The sequence below is a fragment of the Candoia aspera genome, chromosome 1 (assembly GCF_035149785.1).
Source record: "Candoia aspera isolate rCanAsp1 chromosome 1, rCanAsp1.hap2, whole genome shotgun sequence".
Lineage (NCBI taxonomy): Eukaryota > Metazoa > Chordata > Lepidosauria > Squamata > Boidae > Candoia > Candoia aspera.
This window is the reverse complement of record NC_086153.1, coordinates 272,994,844-273,019,973: the sequence shown is the minus strand read 5'-3', so window position 1 is coordinate 273,019,973 and position 25,130 is coordinate 272,994,844. Positions and strand designations below refer to the sequence as shown.

The window sequence follows — 25,130 nt, the reverse complement described above, 5'->3', positions numbered from 1 at the left end:
GGATAGTCTCTGGGAGAGACTTAGGAGGAAACCTGACACTGGGTGAACACTGGGACTGTGCTGTAAATATTTGTTGTAATAGCCTCACTGTAAATAGTAAAAAAAAAGCTTTCACTGTCTTGTTTTCTGTGTCAATTGCCACCCTTGCAAAAGCACAATACACTTCCAGTTCAAAAAGAACCCCACCACACTGTGACAGAAATAGCAAAAATGCAGGAAACCTGCAGTATGAATATTTCTGAGCTAGGAAAGATCTGCAAGGGAGAGTAGGGAAAAATTCCAAAAGAATAGAAAGACCCTTAGTTGGCTACAGGAACATTTGGAAGCTGTTATTTCTATCAAAAGAGGTGTTGTAAAGTACTGTCTAAAAGTACCCAACTTCTGCACCTGCCATATTCACTGCTGTCTTATTCTGAATTGGACTGCAAATGAAGAGGAATTATGCTTTCAAATTTGCAGGAAGTTGTTGTATTTAGCTTTGAACCATATAGAGGTTGTGTCAGCTTCTGTTCATTTAGGGATCCAGTGAATCATACAGTTTGATTGGGGTGCCTAAACTTTTGCATGCGATTGTATATACATATGGATACTTGTATTATATAATCCTTATGCTGGTCTATGATCATAATAAAGATCTGATTTGATATATAACCCTTATTTTTTCTAAATGTAAATTTACATAATATAAATGTATACATTTTAATAAAGAAATGAATAAAGGTTTGAACTTGAATTTGTGAATAAAGAGACAGATTGCTTTGGAAACAGCAACATGGAATTAAATGATGGTCCCTAGGAACACACAAATATAAAATTCAGTGGATGCAGTGTTACTCTGTTTTGATGGGCATAGCTCTGATAATGTGCCCCCTGCCAGTTTTCAAACAGAAACACAGCATCTAGGCTTATCCCTTAGCATGTATGACCTGGCTCCTTTCTCCTCAATTGGAAAGTGTATTTTTAAGAATACAGAATCCCTGCACTGTGGAAAGTAACATTACTGTAGTGATTTCAGAAAAAAAACAGTGTTAGAATCCAGGCATTAGCTGTTCATTAGGGCTGTCCAACAATCTGAATTCAAAGAGAAAAAAAGAATTTGATACCTGTGTGGATGCACATGGCACCCCTCTTGGAAACTCTTTAAATCAAATGTGTCTTTTGCTTCTTTAAGGAGATGCCAGCAGGTGTGATGTGCATGTCCCTGTGTGTTGCGAATCATCTTTTCCCCTTTGAATCCAAATCACTCCCTAGTCCTACTACCTGTATAGACTTAGCATGAGATTTAACATTAAATTGAATTATGATTATGATTAAATGATTAAATTATTATTTTTATTAAATTATGATTATTAAATTATGATTAGGTAAAGGTACAGGTTTCCCTTGACATGAAGTCCAGTCGTGTCCGACTCTAGGGGGCGGTGCTCATCTCTGTCTCAAAGCCGAAGAGCCGGCGTTTGTCCGTAGACACTTCCGTGGTCATGTGGCCGGCATGACTACACGGAACGCCGTTATGATTAGCATTAAATTAAATTATGAGACTTAGCATGACTTAGCATTAGAGCCAAGTGGTTAAGGCAGTGGGTTAGAAACCAGGAGACTGTGAGTTCTAGTCCCGCCTCAGGCATGAAAGCCAGCTGGGTGACCTTGGGCCAGCCACTCTCTCTCAGCCAAACTCACCTCACAGGGTTGTTGTTGTGGGGAAAATAGGAAGAGGAAGTAATATTAGGTATGTTAGCTGCCTTGAGGTATTTATAAAGATAATAAAGGCGGGATAGAAAATAAATAAATAAATAAATAAATAAATAAATAAATAAATAAATAAATAAATAAATAAAGAAAGAAAGAAAGAAAGAAAGAAAGAAAGAAAGAAAGAAAGAAAGAAGAATTAAGGAGGGCATACTTGGGGACCAGGCACCCGGGGCATTAAGATGGAATTGGAACCTTAGTTCAGTAGCAGAGCCTATCTTTTGTATATGCAAAGTCTCAAATGCAATCCTGGGCATCTCTGATACAAGGAGGTAGCAGGAGCAGAGAAGACCTCTACATTTGACAATGGAGTACACAGGGCTGGGTATCTTAATAGTCTCAGTCAATATAAAGCAGCTCTATGTTTTATAGTACAAAGCAAAACAAATGGAAACTTTGCTCTTCTTTAGAATTCTGTCCCACTTGCTTATTTTCAGCAGGCCATGACTTCTTTTGAAGTGTTTCTCCTCAAGTGGCCTACTACATCTCTCTGTGGGCCATGGATCTCTAGAGCCCATCAACAAATGTTTTACCTTGATTTTCTGAGCTGATGGTGAAAGTAAATGAGAAGACCCATTACAATGAGCAGCGCCCAACTTCTTTCTTTGGACTGGAGTGTCTGCATCTTGCATAGAGGAGCTGCTCCCATTCAGAATCCTTTCAGTAGCTGGTCTGCAATCACTGACCTAAATCATGGAGAAATGGTTGATCTTTATCCATGTCCATCAAACAGAGATTTCTCTTATTCCTTTTATAACATCCCATTTCAAATGCAACGAACAAAGTACTATCATATGAATATTTACTTAGGTGAGAGGTTTAGGTAGAGTCACACAAATTAAACATACATTTATATATTTCACACATTGCTGTGGAAGCAAAATTGATATAATTTGCTTCAGTCTCTCTAACTCCACCCCAAAAATCATTAAAAAAAACCCTGAAAAATTACTGCTTTGAAATTTGTAAGACATGTATACACTATGGTGATGTAGGATTTTGGATTCATTTCCCAAAAGATGCTTCAGAGTGCACAGGGGCCTAAATGTAGCATCTGCCTGCAACTCTTTAAAGGCAACTGTGCCTTTCTATGGGGCTGTCCTCCAAAGCTGCTACATGACCCCAGGCAACGATGTGGGTGCTTTAAAGAGCGGCAAACAGGTGCTACACCTGCTTCCTTCTGCCCTGTAAAGCCTATTTTTGGCATCAAATCTGAAGCACTGCAAAGCTGTAAGATACACACATATGACTTTCAGGAACTTATTTCTGTTTTTAAACTGTGACTGAGGCTTAGATTTTTTACTATCCTTTTTATTGTAAACTGCCCAGAGTCCCCCATTGGGGGAGAGGGGTGGTAATATAAATCAAATAAATACATTAAAAAAAAACCCTATCTATTTGCACAGTTTATGCTCAGTGCAGAAGCAGAGGGTAGGAACAGGAAAGAGAGACATTCAACATGGCGTGTAAGGCTTTTCATATTAGCAGAAGATTCCTGTGGGGCACAATAAAATGATGCCTTTCTTCTCCCCCATAGTTCTTATACACTGAATTCCTAAACTATTAAGGAAGCTTCTAAGAGAAAGATGGAATAAAGTGTCATGCGGAGCAAAGGGCAGCACATCATGCCGTTATCTAAAGTGAATTCAAGTGCTCCTTCCACAGTCCACTCACCAAGTTGGTACTTCCTTGTTTTTCACTATCTGGGAACATCTTCTGCAGACTCAGGAAGGTCAGTAAGCCAATGATCACCCAGAGCCCCAGAAGCTTCTGCTGTTGGAAGCTCTGCCCTTCTCCTTGTAAGGGTGGGGAGAAGAAGTAGAGCAATCAGTTCCTACTGTATGCCTAAAAATCATGAGTCCACAGGATGATTTTTCCCAGCTCTCAGCATCCCCAAGCAATCTGATCCTGTAGAGGGCATGTTCCATTACTTTATGGTCACAAAAGGCAAGCTGGGTACTAGAGGAGGAACAAAATCCTAGAGCTCCCGCACCCCAGGGAACAAATAATGCAACCAAAAATACTTGCTATTATTCCTGCAACATAAAATACCCTCTTCTCACTATGTTACCTCCTAGGAGATTCATCAGAGAGTGCCTTGGTCAAGGAAAAATAAAATATTTGGCACTCAAGAGTTGGGTAAGAAATTTATCTATTGCAATGTACCAATGAATTACTGCTGAATTTACAAAGGGCCATGAAGCACTTGTGGCTGCAAGAATTGTCATAAACATAAAACTACATGGATTTGTACCATCAATGGGTAACCATGTCATTAGCCTTAAGCAGCATGGGCTTGAAGCTGTAAGGAAACCTGCTCTTCCCCCTCAGTATGATCAGCTGACCAGCAGAAAATGGATTCTGCTATTATTAATGGCAGGAAACTAGGCCACCTGGTCCTGGCTGGTCAGGGATCACATGATCAGCTAGTTGGCAGGGATCAGATTACTAATTTTCCATTAATAGCAGTAGGAAAACAACCATCTGCAGTGGCTTGGTAGCAGGAGAGAGGCAAGATGCATTTGAAGGGTTTCACAAGTGTGTGCATCTAAGTATTGTGCAAATGTGGCCTCTGCCGCCAACCCACAAACCTGTACAGGTAGTTCTCGCTTAGCAACCACAAGTGGGACCAGCAACTCCATTGCTAAGCTCTGCAGTTGCTACGTGAAAAATCACGTGACCACGACAGGCTTACAACCTCATTTCCCTTTGGTCGTTAAGCAAAACGTCCTGTGACTTACGATTTTACTTCTGCCTTTTCTATTAACTCTGCTTGTCACAAGCTAATTGAGAAGCAAACAATGGTGAACATGTGACCGCAGGACATTGCAACAGTCATAAATGTGACCATTGGTCACAAAGCTATTTTTTTTGCAACTCTGTAACTTCGAATGGTCACTAAATGAGGCAGTCGGTAAGCAAGGATAAACTGTATGACCTTTCAGGGCTGAAAAGTCTGTCCACCCACAACACAGTCTGATTGGCAATTCTGATTGTAAGAAGATGGCATACGCTGGAAATCTTACAGCAGAGCCAAAAATAATCTGTATTAAGAAATCCTGATTACATACTCACAGTTGTAAATGTAAAATAAATCAGTGAGCTTTTAAAAGTCTACATAATTCAAAATCAAAAAGAGAAGATCAATAATTTTGGCTTCTCACATGTTGGTATAATCCCATCATCCACTGCTAGTTTGACTAATGATAAAGGATTGTGTTAGCTACAGCCAATCAACTTCTGAGAACCAAAAGTGGAAATCACTGCTTTAGTGTATTGGTGTACATAACCTTTCAAAGGTAACTTTTTTTCATCAAAATGCCCAATAATCAGGTACCCATAGATGCACATGATTTGAAAAATTATGACCTATTTATAATGAAAGTACCACAGCCTATAATAAGGATTGTGAGAAGGGCCTAATTGTGTGTAACATACATACAGTACTGATAATGTAGCATCCAGCATGGAGTTTGCAGTCTTGAAAAAAAACTGGCTTTCACCTTTCTGAAAAAAGTTTTGATTGCAGTAAATCACTTGAAACAGGAGATTAATTGGTAAAAAAAAGTTAAGGGCCTGTGGCTTTGCATAACTCTGTTTCCTTCTGGCTATTAAGCCATTGACCACTACTGTGTATTTAATTATTTCTCTTCCTAGATCCCCCAGTTATGTGACTTTCCGCCAATCCAGTTTTTGCTATAGAACGTTGATTTTCTGAAAGCCTGAATCCTGAAAGCGAGTGTCTTTTATGCTTTAGTCTGTGAACAAGACTAGGATTTCTTGAGTAAAGGATCATGTATAGTTCTGGCTATAACCATGTATGTTCAAAGCTGCAAATTCAGCAGCCAAGTCTTCTTAAATTGTATGCACAGCAAGAAACCTGCACCTTGAAGTAGCTAATGCATTCTTCTGCCATACCCTGGCAAGTTCTTAAATGGTACCTTTGATTAAATGGACTACAGTCAGCTTCATGCTCTCGATTCAGGTTGACTGTAGCCGAGCAAGCATGACAGGCAGATATGTGTGAGATGATGAAGCCCAGAGGCCAGATAAGAAGACAAATGGAGACACATTCCAGAAGAGTCACCAGGGGTGACACTTTCAGGAAAGATAACCCCTGCAAACTCAAAGCAGACAGCAACACAAAGACAGGTGCCTCTCTTAATGATGCTCCACCATGCTACAGGTCACAAGACCACACTTCTATTAATCAATTTGTTAATTATAGAGCTTCACTCCCTCCCCATCCAAGAGTGTTGAAGCACATGGGGGTCAGGAGCTGTGCTTAATTTGTCCCTATTTTTCTTTCTTGTACCTACAGGCATACACTGGCTGTGCTTGATCTTTTTGCCATACCAGGCCTTTCTATGATTGCAACCCCAGAATGAATCCATTCCAGAATCCACAATATATCTTCACAGATGTGATGAAACAGATGGCTGTGACCTGCCTCATCACCTTGATATAGGCTTGGGTGTTACCTGCAGTAGCACTACAAGTGTAGGCCCAAGCTTCGGGAAGCAGGTGGAGAAACACGTTTCCCAGAAGCCCACCAACAGCAAAGCTCAACAGCTGCTTCATTCGATGGGATCCCTCTGAAAAAGAAATAGCAGCCAGTCACTGCAGGGCTTGGCTTGGTCTTATTCTGCTACTCATGACAAACCTGAGAGGACATTTGTATACAAAAAGGCAGCTGCTATATGCTTAGTGTAGATCCACTGCTTCCAACAAAACACTGAAATACTTTGAACCTCTAAATTGTGCCTGCCAGCTGGAAGTCCTTGCCAACTGCACTTCTGAGAGCAGCAAAACTGCCATCTGTGAGCTGAGCCAATAGAAAAAAGCAAGATAGTAGATGTCTGGCCCTCTGGCAAATGAACAGGGTGTGGATATTCCAAAGATCCAATCAGCTGCTACAGAAGTTAATACCCTGATTGATTTAACATACCCACTTATTTAGATGTCCAGACTTATAAACTGTGTGGGCATTGTCGGGGAAAATCTCAAAAGCCACTGAGAAGGCACTTAGGTGGCTTCCTTGTGGTCAAAGAGTAGGGCTTCAATCTTCTGCCTAATATTTTGCTCATTCCTATAACCAATGGAAATCAAATGATACGAACTGCTAAAGTACATGCAAAACAATTCCTCATCTTCCTTTAAGCAGACCAGAGAATTCTACCTCTTGGGTTGTGAAATTTTGGTTAACCTGATAAAGTACAATGGGTGAAGGTCCAATGTGACTTTCAGACTTTTCACTGGACAAAACATGGGGCCTCACCTTTAGCTCTGAAGTTACCTTGCTAAAAGACAGAAAAGATTGTCACTATATTTCAGGAAGCAGCATTTCCTGGCCACAAATAGTACTCAGCTACTGCATTAAAAATACATACCAGCTCTGGCATTCACTGACCAGGGAGAACAGTCGCAAATGAGAGCCAGGCCTAACAGGAATGCTCGGCTGAAGAATTGACCTACCTTCCGATTTCAGTGCTGCCCCTGTCTCGAGAGGAACGAACAGGAGGGGAAGAACCCCACTCAGTCCCACCATAACAGAACCAATCATAGAACAGGTCCAGGCATCTAGGCGTTCCTCACTGAATACAGCTCCCCAGGACCCAGCATCTTTTTCACATAGGGAGCTCGTCCCTCGGGTTGCCTGGCTCAGTGGAAGATCATGGGCCTGACAGACAATATTAAGCAACAGGAAAGAGAGAATTCCTTGCAGAAGCGACCTTTCCCCCATCATGACTGTGTGGTATCAGCCTGGCGGGCTAATCCCTGAAAGCAAGAGAGAAAAGATTAGCCATTCTATACCCATATTTATGTTTCTCTTCTACTATCAGTAACTTGAAAATCACCTCTCAAAGCTTTTAATTCTCCTTGCTCCCATTGTTTATCTTCTTTTTTTTTTTACTTCAAGGAGACTAAGGTTAACTTACAGTTTTGTTTACTTTAAATAGGGAAATCTCACTTAGTACAGTTCCTGACTGACTGTATGTATCAAGGAAGCAAATAAAAATATTTATGAGCTAATTCCTTGTGCCCTTGCCTCCAAGGCTAATTGAGGAGACACTGAGGGACTTTTAAAGATCCAAAAGAATTAAGATCTCATCCCCATAATTAACAATTATGCTAATGGTTTCAAAATGTAAAATGTGATTTACAAAATATTTAGATCAGGATTGCAGTGAGGAGAGATTAAAAGATTAAGATTGAATTATTTTATTTCATAAGTAGATTTGAAAATAAATGGGATGGGGCTGATCTACATTTATCTGGTTTTCAAAGCTAGTCATGCTACGTAACTGGGACTGCACCTAATTTATGGCAATTTCCTTAGTTAACAACAGCCCTTTTTCCTTAGTCAACACAGCAAAGTAACATACACTATATCCAACCTGCCACAGAACTGTAATAAAGATGGTGGTGGGGCACACTCATCCCCAAGTATTGTATGTGCTTGTCATCTGCCAGGAAAAACTCTTACTTCTGAAGAAAGAACATTGGATAAAGAGATATGCTATTGGCTCAGCTGAGAAACTGTCATGAGTGCCGTTGAGCTGAAGTCATCAGCGCAATGGCACACATGACAATAGCAAGGAAACAGGGGAAGGGGCTCAAGATAAGTAGCCATCAACTCACAACGACTAAAGGTCAAGAAACAATAGCTAAACGGATCACGGAGCACACCCAAGCCATTAGCGTTAATACAACGGAGATCGCCCAGCTGACAGCAATCACCGGAGGAATAGAGAAACCGATGATGGGCGATCCCAGAACGCCAGCGGGGCCTCGCAACCCCTCACCCACCGGCAGGTCAACGTGTTGGACAAAGGGGGGTGACGTGACCGCGAGTGAGGGGGCGCTGACCGGCACGGGGTATTTAAACCCCGCACCGGCACGCTCCTGTCACTCTCAGCTTTTTTCCCGATGCTGTACCTGCGCTGTGAATAAACCAGAGCCTGTTCCACCGAACCAGTGTCTGAGCATTATTCAGAGGTAGGCAGCGCATGACATAAAGCTGAGAGTCATAAACTCAGCCTCGCCGAGCCCCACCGGACGACAACGAGCCGCGGGAGGAATAGACGGCGAGAAGACCAGAAAGATGAAGCCGGAGCGACGCGGGCAAGGAGGGCGAGCCGCACGGCAAGAAGCAGAGGAGGACCGACCGAGGCCAGAGGCACCGCGGACTCCCGGAGCCATGGACGCCCACCCGACCCGACCCGAGCCTCAGCTCCAACCCCAAGGGGAGATGGCGACGGAGGCGACCCGACCGCGGGAGGGAGCAACATACCTTCCGAAACCAGCGGAGGACCCCGCGCCCCACATCGCACCCCAGCAACAGGCGTGGAGCGACAGCCCAACGGCGGTCAGCACGGAGGAGGACGATGGAGACACCCAGCAGACGGCGGAGGAAGCGGACCAACGGCAGAGGGAGGATGAACCCCGCCGGCAACCCACCTCCGCCGACACACCGACGGAACCGGCCCCAGCGGCGGCGCGGACCGTGGACGAGGAAGCACGAGCTGAACTCGCGGCCATGTGGACCCAACTGAAGGAACTCCGGACCATGCTTCAGTCGCTCATGCCCCCCGCGCCGCCCAACGACGTCCCCGCACAGGCCCACGCCCCGAGCGAAGCACCGAACCCCCACGGGCCAGATGAAGGTCAGCAGACGGCCCAGGCGGACGACACCACAGGCCGGGAAGCGAGAGGAAGGGCTGCGCAAAACGCCCGGGCCCCAAAGGACTTCCCCATCTTCTTTGATGGGAACCCCACGAAACTGTCGTTCTTTATAACGAATGCCAGGGAGTTCATGGGGAGGCACGGACACTCCTACGACTCCGAAGCGGACAAGATCGCTGCCGTGGCGATCAAATTACAAGACAGGGCGGCGGACTGGTACGTCCAACTGTACGAGTCCAGCTCCCCCGCCCTCGCCAACTTCCCCACCTTCATCAATGAGATGAAAAACTACTTCGAAGACCCCCTAGCCAAAGTGAGGGCGAAAAGCGCACTCCAAAGACTTAAACAGGGCACACGCACTGTTCCAGACTACGCCCTGGAGTTCAAAGCCCTTGCGGGGAAGGTCAGCGACTGGTCCGAGACCACCCTGCTGGAAATGTTCAAAAGGGGGCTCAACCGCGACGTACTCCAATGGGCCCTCTACCGCGACGACCCAGAAACGCTACAAGGGTGGATCCACCTCGCGGGGAAAGCCGAACACGCGCACCGCACCTTCCTCATGACAACCGCGGAAGACACAAACTATACCTGCAAAAAGGTACCCGCACCACACGTGGGGACGGCCGGCCCCACATACCCAAAGAAGAAATTCAATCGGGAGCCCTGCGGGAAGTGTGGCAAACTAGGGCACAAGACGGCGGATTGCTTCGCCAACCGACCGCCGACCAGTGCGCCTAAACCCACCCCGAAAATTAGCCCCAAACCACCTAACCCGGGGCCGCCCCCTCACCGCCGAATGACCGTGGCCACAGCGACACCAGAGGAAGGCTGGGACGCCTACTGGGGGGAAGACGACAACGGAGACCCAGACCAGCCGGCGGGAAAAGCTCCCCGCCTGCCCTGAAACGCGTTGCGAGGCAGGCGGTGGGACAGCAGCGCGAACCACCTCGACGGAACGGCGAAAGCTCCGTAATAATGGCGGCAATTAAACTCTCTGCCGGCAACGGAGCCACCACGGCCGCGGCATTAGTAGACTCGGGGTGCTCAAAAAACCTCATCCACCCCGACTTAGTCGCCAAACTCGACCTCCGCTGCTTCCCCCTCCCCACGCCGTTGGCATTCCACCAGCTGGACGGCTCTACAGCGGGAGGGAAACCAGCTACGCTGCAAACCGAGCCGGTCACCCTGCAAATGGGCACTCACACCGAACGCACATCGTTCGTCGTCACTCACATCGGACGGCCCATTGCAGTCCTGGGGATGCCATGGCTCGCGACAAACAACCCGCGCATCAACTGGGAGACCCGCACCTTCACATTCGGCGACGGCGAGTATCGGGCACCAGTTCCAGCGGGCAGAACCAACCCCACTGTGGGACGAGCGGAGGCGACTACACAGGACAACGCCGCTACCATAGCAGACCTACCGGAACAATACGCCGACTTCTCCGAGGTCTTCGGAGAGGCGGAAGCTGACCAACTACCCCCCCACCGCAAGACGGATTGCCGGATCGACCTGCTGCCCGACGTCCCCTTACCTAGACCAAAGATCTACTCGATGACCCCGAAGGAGATGGCAACCCTCCGGGAGTTCATCGATAAAAACCTAGACAGGGGATTCATAGAGCCAGCATGCTCACCGGTCGGAGCCCCCGTCTTATTCCGGGAGAAGAAAGACGGCACCCTACGGCTCTGCACCGACTACCGGGGCCTAAACGCGGCTTCCCTGTCCAACAAATACCCCTTACCCCTGGTGAAGGACATGCTCGCCCACCTGTCCACGGGCAAAGTCTTTTCCAAATTGGACCTTCGCGAGGCGTACTATCGCATCCGAATCAGGGAGGGGGACGAATGGAAGACTGCGTTCAACTGCCCCCTAGGCGCCTTCCAGTATAAAGTGCTGCCGTTCGGACTCGCGGGGGCCCCTGGGGTGTTTATGCAGCTCATCAATGAGGTACTGCATGAACACCTGTTCAAAGGGGTCCTTGTCTACATAGACAACGTCCTTATCTACACAAAAACACACGAGGAACATGTGACCCTAGTCAGGCAAGTCCTCGACAAGCTCAGAAGGGCGCAGCTCTATGTCAAGCCTACAAAGTGCGAATTTCATAAAGCGCGCCTAGACTACCTGGGGTACCGAATCTCCGGGGACGGCATAGAGATGGACCCCGCAAAAGTTGAGGCGGTGCTAAACTGGGAGCGCCCCCGCAACAGACGCCAACTCCAGAGCTTCCTCGGCTTCGCGAATTTTTACAGGTCATTCGCCCGGGGGTTCGCAGAGATAGCCCTCCCCCTAACGGACCTCCTCAAAACCAAAGGGGTGGGGGACACCCGACGCGCCAAGAACCCGGGCACAGTGTTGAATTGGACTCCCGCGTGCCAGACCGCATTCAACAAGCTGAAAGCGCTGTTCACCACGGAGCCAATCCTCGCGCACCCGGACCCAGAACGGCCGTTCGTGGTCCAAGCCGACGCCTCAGACTTCTCCCTGGGGGCCATCCTACTCCAAAAGGACCCCACGGGACTCCTGAAACCATGCGCCTACCTGTCGAGGAAGTTTTCCGAGACAGAAAGGCGATGGCACGTCTGGGAGAAAGAAGCCTTCGCGGTAAAATCGGCGCTAGAAACATGGCGACACCTACTCGAGGGAGCCACCCAACCATTCGAGGTCTGGACCGACCACCGGAACCTCGAGGCCCTACGAACGCCCAGACGCCTTAGCCCAAAACAGGTCCGATGGGCCCAATTCTTCAGCCGCTTTAATTTCCAGCTGAAGTTCATGCCGGGCAAAAAGAACTTCCTGGCCGACGCCCTCTCCCGACTGCCCCAAGACGAAGAGCCCGCCCCAGACACCATTGGGACGGTCCTATCCGCCTCGCAACTGGGGATGGCCGTGACCACCTGGAGCGGCGCCCGGAGACAGCTCGACTCTACGGCGCAACCGACGGCGGGACAACCTGCGACCAGACGAAGCCAACCGCAACTACCAGGGGGAATACGCACGGACATCGCCGCCGCCCTCAAAACCGACCCCTGGTTCCTGGCAAACCCCGACAAGGTAACGATGGCACAGGACCTGGCATGGGGGGAAGGCAGAATCTATGTCCCGGACTCGCAACGCCAAGCGATCTTGCATAGGTCACATGACGCCAAGCAAGCGGGACACTTTGGGTTCCTCAAGACCCTACACCTAACATGGCGTCAATTCTGGTGGCCCGCGCTCAGGCGAGACGTGAAAGCATACGTAGCGTCCTGCCCAACGTGCGCTAGGGCCAAACGGGCACCAGGCAAACCCGCGGGGCTATTACAACGGGTGGCAGAACCCTCCCGCCCATGGGAGGAAATCTCTATGGATTTTATAGTGGACCTCCCACCCAGCCAGAACAAAACGGCCATTTGGGTGGTGAAGGATTACTTCTCAAAACAGGCCCACTTCATCCCCTGCACGTCGGTCCCGTCCGCACAACAACTAGCCAAACTCTTCCTCATCCACGTGTACAGGCTACACGGATGTCCCGCACGTGTGGTGACCGACAGGGGCACACAGTTCACCTCTAAATTCTGGCGGGCCTTCCTAAAGCTGACGGGGACCCAACAGGCCCTATCCACTGCCTGGCACCCCCAGACGGACGGGGCCACAGAGGTCCTCAATGCCACCCTAGAGCAATTCATATGCTCATATACCAACTATCACCAAGACGACTGGGCTGAACTGCTCCCGTTCGCCGAAGTCGCATACAACAACGCCGTCCACACGAGCACGGGGAAAACTCCGTTCGAGGTAGTCTCGGGGCGCGACTTCGTCCCCATACCGGAGCTACCTCAACCCCCGGAACCCCAGGTGGACGCTAGCGACTGGGGACGGAAGATCGCGGAATCATGGCCAATAATCACGGCGGCGCTGAAGGATGCACAGGCAGCCTACAAAGAGCAGGCCGACAAGCACCGGCGCCAACAACCGACATTCCAGGCGGGGGATATGGTCTACCTATCCACCAAATTCCTAAAGTCACCCCAACCCTCGAAAAAACTGGGGCCTAAGTACATCGGGCCGTTCCGAGTCACGCAAATAGTGAACCCGGTGGCAATACGCTTGGACCTGCCACACAACCTACGGAGACTCCATCCGGTGTTCCACACCAGCCTCCTGAAACCAGCAACCACCTCTCGATGGCACCCAAGCACGCCACAGCCCTCACCGGTGATGATCGACGGGCAACATCACTTTGACGTAAGGGACATACTCGACTCCCGCAAGCAACGAGGAACTCTACACTATTTGGTCAGGTGGAAACACTTCCCCCACCCGGAATGGGTGGCGGCGCACAACGTTAACGCGCCTGACCTGACCCGGGCTATTCACCGGGCATACCCCGACAAGCCAAAACCAAGGTTAGCAAGCCGTCCCCTGCAAAACCCCTCCCCCGCGGCCCCCCCGCCTACCATGCCCCAAGGGAAAGGGCCCCCCCAAGCCCGCGACTTGGGTGGACCTCCCCCCCCCGGGACTCACTCCCCCCGCCCCGGGCCCACGAGGCAGTAACAAGCGTGCGCCAGCACCCTCCCCCCGCCCCGGGCCCACGGGGGAGTGGCAAGCAAATCAACAGGGCAACCTGGGGGCAACGCCCAGGAGCACAAATAACAAAGGCGACGCACTTTGAATAAAAAAGAAGGGCCCTACCTGGAGCTGATAAGCACCCGACCAGCCACGCCTCTCTCCTCGCCGAACTGAGCCAAACAAACAGGGTGTGGCCGGAGCATGCGCACGCCAGGGCGTGACCTGGGCATGCATTCTAAGGACACACCCTGGGAAGGCACGTGGTAGAGGGAGGAGCAAAGGGAGGGGCGAAAACTACTCCGGCGGGAATTTCAAAAAAAAAAAAAAAAAAACCAGAAAACCGGGGGGGAGCACTATTCGGACAGGGGGCAGTATGTCATGAGTGCCGTTGAGCTGAAGTCATCAGCACAATGGCACACATGACAATAGCAAGGAAACAGGGGAAGGGGCTCAAGATAAGTAGCCATCAACTCACAACGACTAAAGGTCAAGAAACAATAGCTAAACGGATCACGGAGCACACCCAAGCCATTAGCGTTAATACAACGGAGATCGCCCAGCTGACAGCAATCACCGGAGGAATAGAGAAACCGATGATGGGCGATCCCGGAACGCTAGCGGGGCCTCGCAACCCCTCACCCACCGGCAGGTCAACGTGTTGGACAAAGGGGGGTGACGTGACCGCGAGTGAGGGGGCGCTGACCGGCGCGGGGTATTTAAACCCCGCACCGGCGCGCTCCTGTCACTCTCAGCTTTTTTCCCGATGCTGTACCTGCGCTGTGAATAAACCAGAGCCTGTTCCACCGAACCAGTGTCTGAGCATTATTCAGAGGTAGGCAGCGCATGACAGAAACCAATTGCCATCTAGCTCCTCCCCTTCCTTGACTGATTCCATCCACCAGGTCTTAGGGCAGAAGAGACATACTTAGGTGGTGCATCCATCCTTGTGCTCCTTGAACTCTCAGCGGCTGTTGATACTGTTGACCATGGTTTCCTTCTGAGCTGGCTCTGTGGGTTGGGGATTGAGGGCACAATTTTACAGTGGTTCTCTTCCTTTCTCTGGGGCCAGTTCCAGTCAGTGTTGATTAGGGGGGAGAGATCACTCCCTAGGCCATTCCTTTGTGGGGTTCGGCAGGGTTCTACTCTCTCTCCGCTCCTTTTCAACATACATGAAACTGCTGGGTGAGGTCATCCATCAGTTTGGGGTTCAGTATCATCAGTATGCTGATGATACTCAATTATATCTTTCAACTCAGGGCCAGACAAGAGAGGCTGTCAAGGTTCTGTCCAAGTGTCTGGAGGTCATGCAGGTTTGGATGGGGAAGAACCATCTCCAACTCAATCCTACCAAGACCAAGTAGCTGTGGGTGTCTGGGCCATCCAGATCTGAGGATATTGCATCTTTCCACCTTGGATAGGGTAGCATATCCCCCTTCAAGGCTGCTGCTCCTGCTTGAAGAGCAGATGGTAGCTGTGCCAGGAAGGCCTTTGCACAACTCCATCTGGTGCACCATTTTAACCCTTTCCTAGATCAAGGGGCCCTTCAGTCACCCACCCATGCCTCAGTTATTTTGTAGCTTGACTACTGCAACATGGTTTACATGGGGCTGTCCTTGAAGACCACCCAGGAACTTCAGCTGGTCCTGAATGCAGTGGTGCAAGCAGTAATGAGCTTGCCTTGGTATGCCCATGTAACACCTCTGCTTCACAAACTGTACTGCTTGCCAGTTTGCTCCCAGGTGTGATTCAAGGTGCTGGTTGTTACCCATAAAGCTCTACATGGCACAGGGCCTGGTTACTGGAGGGACTGCCTGTCTCCCATAACATTTGCCCAGCTAATTCAATCCTGCAGGACTCTGGTGTTGTGGACTCTGCGTTCCTTTGATTAAACAACGTCATCTATTGGGACCCCAGAAGTGCACCTTCTCTGTAGCAGGGCCTGCCCTCTGGAATGAGGTTCCCCCCAAGATCCAGATGGCCCCCATTCTGCTGTTGTTTAGAAAGGCTGTGGAGACCTGGCTCTTTACCTGGGCCTTTGGCAAGAGAGAGTGAGACCCCTCGCTTCATTCTATCTTGTCTAGCACACTTGCCATCTTTTATCTTTTATCTTTCATGTTTTATTGATTTTATTGTAATCTCTTTGATTGTTGTGAGCTGCCCAGAGTCATTGGGAGTTGGGCAGCATACACATTTAATTTATTATATTATTATTGTTGTTGTTGTTTTCAGTGGTTGCATTTACAGAAACTTACAACAGTAGGGGATCTCTACAGATCCGATGACACTCAGGGCAAATAAACTTCTGGTAGGTATTTTTATTGTCTATCCTGCCTTTATTATTTTTATAAATAACTCAAGGCTGTGAACAAAGCTAATACTCCTTCCTCCTTCTATTTTCCCCACAACAGCAACCCTGTGAGGTGAGTTGTGCTGAGAGAGAGGGACTATTACAATGGCCTCACAAGGCCAAATGGCCCCTTTAAAAAATGGAATTAAGCCATGTTGGATTGGTCCTGTCTAGAAAGAAAAACAGAAATTCAATACTTCCTCCCAAACCGTCATTCCCCTCCTCCCAAACCATCTGAAAGGAATCCCAAACACAGAAATAAAGCTACTATGTTGATGTCACAGCCAACAAATATTTAGGACTTCTGGCTAATTACATCTGACATGTGGTATTAAATTGATTCTTAAGAGTGAATTTCTATGAGACACTTGAGAATTTTTCCACTCAGCACATACAATTCTTCTATCAGTAATGAATGGTCCCATTCATTAAATTGCCTATGGGTGAAAGCCAACTGGTGTAGGCAAAACTCTCTGCAGCACAAAATGTGTGACCCTGCCATTGGTCACAATGAAACAATTGTCTTAGGGAGCAGACTGGAGTAGCAATGTCGATTTTCCAACCATCCCTCTATTGGAAGACAGATCTGTGTGTGCCATTTGGATTCTCCTAGGCCCCAAAGCTAGCTTCCAGCTCACAGGTTTGGTAGAGGACTCTGTCCTATTGGCTGTGTTGAGTAAGATTCAACTGTCAATCTGTCACTTTTTATACATGGAATTAACCTGAATGGTCCTCCAGAATTTATTTGTAATTCAGTTCTTTTTTACTTTCAGGTTCTCTCTCTCTCTCTCTCTCACACACACACACACACGCTTTACAATACACAGAAGTACTATTTTTAGGTGCCATGCCTATAATAAACTTATCCAGGAAGACGACCATTTGCAAAAGGTTGCTAAAATAGAACTTCTATTTACAATACCCTTTGATGCCAGATAATAGGATTAAACATCTTAAGTCTGTGGTCTCTTTAGAGGCTTCACAAAAACATTACATGAATATTTTGCTAAAACCACCAAAACAATTCTAATAGCCTCGATACCTTTGGGAGCATGGGAAATAGTACCCTGATATATTACTTCTGGGGATTCGATTTTTATTATTATTGTTGCTATTGTTAATGGACACATTTCCTCAAGGGTTACCACTGGGGAGGCAGAGCTGAGGCAAGCAGTGAATCCAACTAGAGCCAGAAGGGGGTGAAGGTTCCAGTTTTCTTTCTGAAACCCCCTTTTTTTCTTTTTGACTCCCATCTTTTTCCCCCTCCCAAGTAGCAGGCTGCCCCCAGCAGCATGAACTAATCTTGGGTTTTCAAAATTACTGTAAATCAAAGTCAGTGTGTGGTTCTAATGACTTGGGGTTGCTCTTGCCCTAAGTTTTTCTTTCCTGCCCATACAGAATTTGCTGCGTGGACATTACCAAGATAAGTTATTTCTAAATCAAACACAAGTTATAGAGCATCTTCTGTAAGTTGTGTTACTATAAAACGGTAGCTAGCGGTGACTGGGAACAAGAAACAGGAGCAGTATACTGTATGTTTCTATGTGGAGCAGGACAATACTTGTCATCTACTAGTGGTGGTGGTGGCAAACTGGGACAGCATCTCAAATTATAGTTGGGAAGACAGTTAAGCCCTTAATGAAAGTCCCACCAACCACTATCCTCTCATAACATGATCCCTACCATTATTTTTTTGTATTTAAAAAAAACCCTAACTAAAGGGAAGCTACACAGAAGCATTGTATTCCTATTGTAACTATACATCTAGTTACAACACAAAGAGCTTAGAATCCTATATACACATATGCAGTTTACAGCCACTGCCTAAAGATGAGACATCAAGGGAAACATTTTTAGAGCTCCTTACAACTCAAATAAATGCTTTCCAAAGGAGGAAAATTCACATATTCCTCTACAAATTATCATGTGTCAGATGAGCAAGTTCTGCCTGTCAATCAGCTTAAAGAAATCCCCTGTATCAAAGTCAGTCTGTGATTCCCTAGGGAAAAAGCTTGAATGCAAAAAAACATACGGCCTCATGACCTATGGATGCATTTGAGGTCATGATCCAGAGGCTGAGTCAGAGCACATTCCACACTAGAGTTCCAAGGAAAGATTTGTCTCAGAGCAATGCTGAGATGGCTGGCTGTGGAGCAGCTGTCTTCCTGAAGGCATCTGATCCGTGGAAGAGCTTAAGCAATGAACTGCAGGGTGTGAATAATTTCTCCAAGTCAACGAGAACAAGATATCCCCAGGGAAACAACACTGCACAAGAAAACAGTAACGTGATTTTTATTGGTCTATCTGTATATCTATTTGAATGATTTAAAACAGCCTTTTTCAACCTAGTGCCCTTCAAACACTTTACGACTACAACTCCCAGAATTCCTAAGCAGCATAACCAGAAGCTATTTTGAACACATATGCTTGGGACTGTGTTCCATGCCAGATTTGTCCCACTGGCCAAGCAGGACATTTTCAGAGGAGGCTTTTATTTGCAATAAGCTTGCTTTGTTCATCAAATCCAGAGGTGGGAAGGTTCCAGATGTCCTCATTTTCCAAACCTTCCCATCTTTTTCTGGCACTTCCTCCATTTTTTTCCCCTTATCACAGAAACTCCATTAAGGAAGAAAACACAGAATAGCTGCACAGTGTCTTCTGATCTGCTTGCAACAGCAGCTTTCTGTCTTCAGCTAAGCCTCCACCAATTTCCTGCATCATCAACTCACTGGCCATTACTACTGGAAATGTAAACTTGCATCTCATCCAATAAAGAGGAGGAGGAAAAGAATAGCCCAGAATATTAATCACATGGGACATTCTTGGAGCTGCTAGGTAGTACAGTCAGAATTTCTTCTCCTCTTGTTTCCTCCCCCACCGCATATGCAGCTGAGAACAGGATAGCCATACTGCTCCATATCCATACTGCTCTTAACATTTTTTCTGGCTGATCTCCTATCCAACAAGCCACTCTTAAAAAAGAAATTATAGGCATACTTCTATGGAAGCCCATGGCTTGTCTGTAATTATGCAAGTGCTTGCAGACAAAATGTCATCTTATTTTCTACAGCGGAAATAGAAATAGCGATGAGCAGATTCATTCCCAGAGCTTTTTTATAGTTCGGCGGTAAGCGCCTGCAATTCTACTGAAAATCCTGACCTTCTGCCAATAGCTACAGCTACAAGGCTTCCAATCACTGTAGCTGTACCACTGAGGGATTCAAAATATCCCCCCAGGATTTTCCATTCTCAGCATCTTCCCTAATGACTATCCCATTCCCATGCAGCACTTCTAATCCTACAGGTGCACAGTCCTCTACCCTTCCTTAAATAAAAATGAAATGCATTAGGACTTTAGATTACTTTTGATCAAGCCCTTCCACTAATACATAGAGATCTGGTCTTACCAGATCTTTAATTTCCTTAAAGAGAATATCAGATGCCAATATTACTGCATCTTAAAGTAGCATGCTTGCTATATACAGTTGGCAGAAATTCCATAACCATGCAATTCAAATTCTTCATAAGAAAAGGAAACCTTTCTTATTTTGCAGTATTTACCCTGTGACATTTCCTGTTTTTCTTTTTTTTAGTTCTGCTAGTTATAGACAAGTTATGGAGGAAACCAACCACTGGAAATCTTACCAGATCCTACATTAAGGCAGTTATTTTTCAAGTTAAACAATGTATAGTATAGTGTATAGTATATAGTAGAGTTTATTATTGATTGGCCATTAGGCCATATCAAAGTACAGGATATAAAGCATAAAACATCAATAAAACTGTATGTTAAAATAGAATAAAAGAAACAAATTAGATAAGAAAAAGAATAAAAATACAAATCATATTTCTGAATCACCTCTACAGTTTATCCCAGTCAGGCTCACATATGCAGATCTCAACTGAACTGTTCTATTCAAATAAAGGGCCATATTATATGTAATTTTTGGATTCTGTCTGCACATGAAATATGTTGTTTTAATTTAAGGATCCCAATAGGCTATTTGTCTATGTGGTCCTAAATAATACATTTCTCTTATACAATCGACATTCAAATAATATGTGTGTTATGTCTTCTACCTCTGGAGCTCTGCAAACACAAGTACGTTCAGTGTAGGGGACTTGGTTAAATCTTCCATATTTAACCATTGTGTCCAGCTGCTTCTTAGTCTTTGTGCTAAGATCAAGGGTAGAACAATGTGATTTCAGTCACAAAGCCAAGAAACAAATGAACGCTTTATAGAAACTGAATTCTCCATCCCATAAATTCTGTGTTTTGCTACACTTCTACAGAATCATGTAAAATAATTGCAGTTGCACTATCAATATAATTTGCTAAAATGGCAGTACATCCATGAACTCAAATTAGCCAACAATAATCCACTTGCAGTAGTGAGATCAATTCTCTAAACTAACTAGAATAGATCCAAGATTGCTATCCAAGGATACCAATTCTCTTTTTCTGAATTGCTTGTTATAATGTTTTTGTAACCAATGCAGTCAATAGCCATTGATAGTCCTATGTGTAACTTATGTATTACACAACTCCACTTTAAAACTATCTAAAATACTGATCCTCACCATATCCTTTGGTAAGGAATTTTCTAAGTTATGAACAGATTGTATGGACAAGGACATTTCTTTTCGCTACTTAGAATATGTTGGAATATATTTCTAGTCTTAAGCAAAGTGGAAAAGGCATTATATCAATTTTTCTCCACATCTCCTTGATGCCAGGCTGCAGTCTTGTTGGGAAAAAAAAAAGAAAATATCAAATCAAAATGCTGTCTGTAATATTATGTTCTCCTTCCCCAAGTAACAGGATAAATGATAAGTAAATCTGCTTCTGGCTGAAAGAAGACCGAGTTATGTATCATTTCAACCTTTACATTTTCTTAGTTGGCCATGCTGGAATCATACAACCACACCACCCACACCCCACTGAATTGGTTCCTATGCTTTTTTTTTTTTTTTTTGGTCAGAAGCACCTACCAAGGCGCTCCTGTATTGAAAGGATTTGCCGGTGACGTCACCGTTGCCAAGGGACACCTGAGGGTGCTCCTTTCATGTCCCTGTTATTTTCCCACCAAAGTGGTACCTATTCATCTACTTGCATTTGCATGCTTTCGAACTGCTAGGTTAGCAGGAGCTGGGACAAATTGATGGAAGCTCACTCCGTCATGCAGCTTGCGCTCTCGAGTTCCGAGCTGCCGAGCTGCCAGCCTTAATGGTCCTCTGACTCAGCGTCTTAACCACTGAGCCACCGCAGCCCCTATGGTTCCTGTGCTTATCTAGTGTCATTCAGATGTAGTGAACTACAGTATAACTCTTATAAATAACATCTACCTTTAGCCATACTAAATGGAAGCTATGGATTTTGTATAATTCAGCAAGTCTGGAAATCACCAAGATGGGAAAAATTGTTATATGCAATTAAACTGCCCTTGTTTCCATGTCAGACATTTAACATCACTATTTTATCTCCCCTGCTCCATTCCTATGTATATTTTGCACATAAGACAATACTTTGTGCACCTGATGAAGTAAACTTTAGTCCACAAAAGATTATGATACAACACATCTGTTGCCTACTTCACTCTCTTATATCTGATAAGGCCTATAATTCTAGATGATCAGAACCCATTAAACTTCACAATATGAAATCCACTTAATTGTTTTCCCAATACAGCTGTTTCCATGTGCCATGCCATTAATTTACTTTTGAGTTTATAAACTGTTGGCTAGATTTTGACAGTAGCAGCTGGCATGCTTAAGCTTCTGCCAATGTGAAATAAGGCAACAAAGATTAAATGTACAATCAGATAATAACTAAGATTATGTATGGCTGATGTGAGGGTCAACGTCACTGTGATAAATTCCATTTAAAACAGTTGCAGTTTTGTCTGTACAATACGTTATATTTTTTTTCTGGATACTACTATTTACTGCCTGCTTTAAATAGGAAGATAAGTAATGATTGCTACAAAGTTTGCATTGTAGCACACTATCCTGATAATCTACGATTTTGACTGGTCAGAACTTTGACAAGTTGTGTCCCTGTGCTATTTTCTAGCTGAAGGTAAAATGAGGTAGGAATGTTTGAAGACAAATGACCCAGTCCCTTTTCCCACAGGGTTTGAGAGGAATCGACTCTGCACACTGTGGATGTCTCCGAGACTCACCAGCACAAAAGCCCAGCCCTTAAAAGCAACCGACCAGGCTGTAATGGGGACAGGGATAATGAAGTTAGTGCAACAAAAGCAACGGATGGAACCCAAGAACCGCCTTAGCCCCAGGCAACAAGAAATCATCTGGCTTCCTATTTTCTACCGTTGCCCGCGCAGAGGGCATCTCTCGCAGCATCCTCGTCGATTCCAAACGGGGGCGCGCGCTGCCCTCAAACAGCCCCGGGCCCTACCCGGCTCACTGCCTCAGCCACCAGGATGGAAAGGGAAGCCGTTTCTCCCTTCGGGACGACTCCGACCTATGCTCCCCCACCACCCAAGCGAGGTTGCATGCATTACCGTGTGACACCCGGGAGCTCCAGATTGCCCCTGCCATCCAGCGCGTCTCCGCTCTGGAGTCTCCCGCCCCTCCAGCTCCAGCTCCAGCTCCAGCTCCGCCTCCCAAACTTAGCCACGTCGGTCTCATCCTCCCTCGAATCCAGCCTCGCCGCTCCGGCGGAGGCTTTAGCAGTTGCACCACCTCCGACGTAGTTAGTGAAGGGGGACTCTTAGTCAAAGCGCACTTCGTAGTGTAACCTGAGCGAAACCAAGGAGCGGGAAAAGCGGAGGCGCCTTTCCGATCGGAGCTGGGAGCGCTTCTGCTTGCGTTCGCTTGTGAATTTGATCGGGGTTCTGGTCCCTGTTTCTGCAGTATGGGCTTCAGGAGACTTCAGCTTTTTGGTCACATCCTCGCCCCCACACCTCCCCGCTGCCCTATGCTCCCCATCTCGAGCTGGGCAGGCAGCCTGCAGCTACGGCGGGCTTGCGCTCGCTTCCTTCAGCTGGCATCCTGGACAAGGAAGACAGCGTTGCCTGGTTGGTGTGTTGCTGGACAGGGGATCCAGTGGGGCTTATCCTTACAGCGGAGCCACTTACGATGTTAAGGAAAGATCTCACTATTAAAGCAAGGGGGGAGCGAGGAAGTCTTGGTCAGCCTCTGTCAAGCCACCATCACCCATCCATGTGGATGATATAAATTTTTGAGATTTATGGATGCCGGATCAGCTGAATTATTTGAACAGTCTGAAATAATGTTTCTCAACCTCAGGAACTTTAAGATGAGTGGAGTTCGACTCCCACAATTCCTCCAGCCAGCATGGAGAATTCCAGGGGTATTCTGGAAGTTGAACTCCACCCATCTTAAAGTGCCTGAGGTTGAGAAACACTGGTCTGAAAGCATATGTGTTTTAGTGTTTATTGCTGGCTAAAGTTCTTGCTGAGACCTGTGTAGAATGCATTCAACTTGTAACTGATAATTGACTTGCCCTGTACCTATCTAGCATTTTAATTGTTTGTATTGTTATTAAATATTGTTTTTTCTATTGTGATCATTTTATTTACGACATTCTTGGCCTACTATTATAAACCACTGTGGGATCCTGTGGGAGGAAAAGCAGCACAGAAATAAATATCATTGTAATTTTTATTGTAATTTTATTTGTTTGAATAAGGTGAGTTGCCCAGAGAGTCAGGTGGCATACAAGTTTAATTTATTATTATTAACATCAACATCATCATCCTTTTCCCACTTGAACCTAATAGTAGCGTAAACATTCACTGGCAACCTTTTTTTTCTGCCATGTCCTTGGAATGTTGCCTTCATCTGCTATCCAACCAATGCCTGAGACAGCCTTAGGTCATCCTTAGCTGTTCTGATTATAGGAGTGTTTCCCCACTTAAGTAGGTAACAAGCCACAGTGGTTTTACTTTGGGTTCAGTTTGATGCATTTCACCAACCATTCTCTCAGGTTACCTCAAGATCAGCCTGGTATCTATTGGCTCCTTTAGACTAATGCAGAGATATCTTCTCTGGTCCCTGGGCATTGTCCTTCATGGCCATTCTGCTTTGGTTAGTAGGTGAGTTGGGTTCTATCTAACTGTGCTCTCCCTCTTTACTCATTAGCTCTCCTAGCCAATTCAAACTTGTAGACCTGGATCAGACCAGTGAGCAGCTGACCAGCAATAGTGGTGGAGAGGAACTGCACAGTAAAGCAGGAGAGAGGGGGTTTTCTGTCTACCACTTAACAGTACAACCCCCACACATTGTCAACTGTTGTCTAGCACTTCCTATTCTTCCTGCTCTCCCAGCATGGGAATTAACTGCTAGGATCTTGTATGAAGTGTGGATTGAGATTGGTAGGTGGCTAAACCCACAGGTCAAAACCTGTTTCCTTCTCAGCCTCATTCTTTCTTAAGAAGACTGCTAGGTATTTTCCTACCAGCTGGTGATGCCTATTGAATGGGAAAATCTGTTAATCCCTTTCCCTATTGTGTCCTGCACATAGTATATAAGGACACTTCCACTTGGGGCAACTTTTCTGCGGTAGGATAGGGATCAGCAATGGAAGCAGAAAATTTTTTGCTGGTATAATTTTCAGTCAACTGAGAGGTAGGGAAGAGTTCTTAAGTGGTGTCTGTATATTTACATTCTACCATGTGACAGTCCCTGATTCATTCCTTTACTTAGTCATTGACCTGGAGAAAAAGTTAGGGATTGTAACATCACAGAATAGCCACATAGAGGCACCAGTTAGCTATACAGCTTGGTGTTTCTGGCCTTTCACACC

General features: G+C 46.3%; 1 protein-coding gene across 1 annotated transcript in view; it reads right to left on the bottom strand.

The window, feature by feature from the left end:
* SLC39A13 (solute carrier family 39 member 13) overlaps positions 1 to 22,933 on the bottom strand; it is a 32,738-nt gene extending 9,805 nt beyond the window's left edge. The window contains exons 1-5 of the mRNA XM_063289739.1: positions 22,864 to 22,933; positions 7,225 to 7,527; positions 6,231 to 6,344; positions 3,424 to 3,545; positions 2,283 to 2,435 (exon numbers count right to left, since the gene is read on the bottom strand). Of these exons, the coding sequence (XP_063145809.1) occupies positions 2,283 to 2,435; positions 3,424 to 3,545; positions 6,231 to 6,344; positions 7,225 to 7,495 (660 nt within the window). The 5' untranslated portion in view covers positions 7,496 to 7,527; positions 22,864 to 22,933. The remainder of the gene's footprint in view (positions 1 to 2,282; positions 2,436 to 3,423; positions 3,546 to 6,230; positions 6,345 to 7,224; positions 7,528 to 22,863) is intronic.
* Positions 22,934 to 25,130: the final 2,197 nt, after the last annotated feature.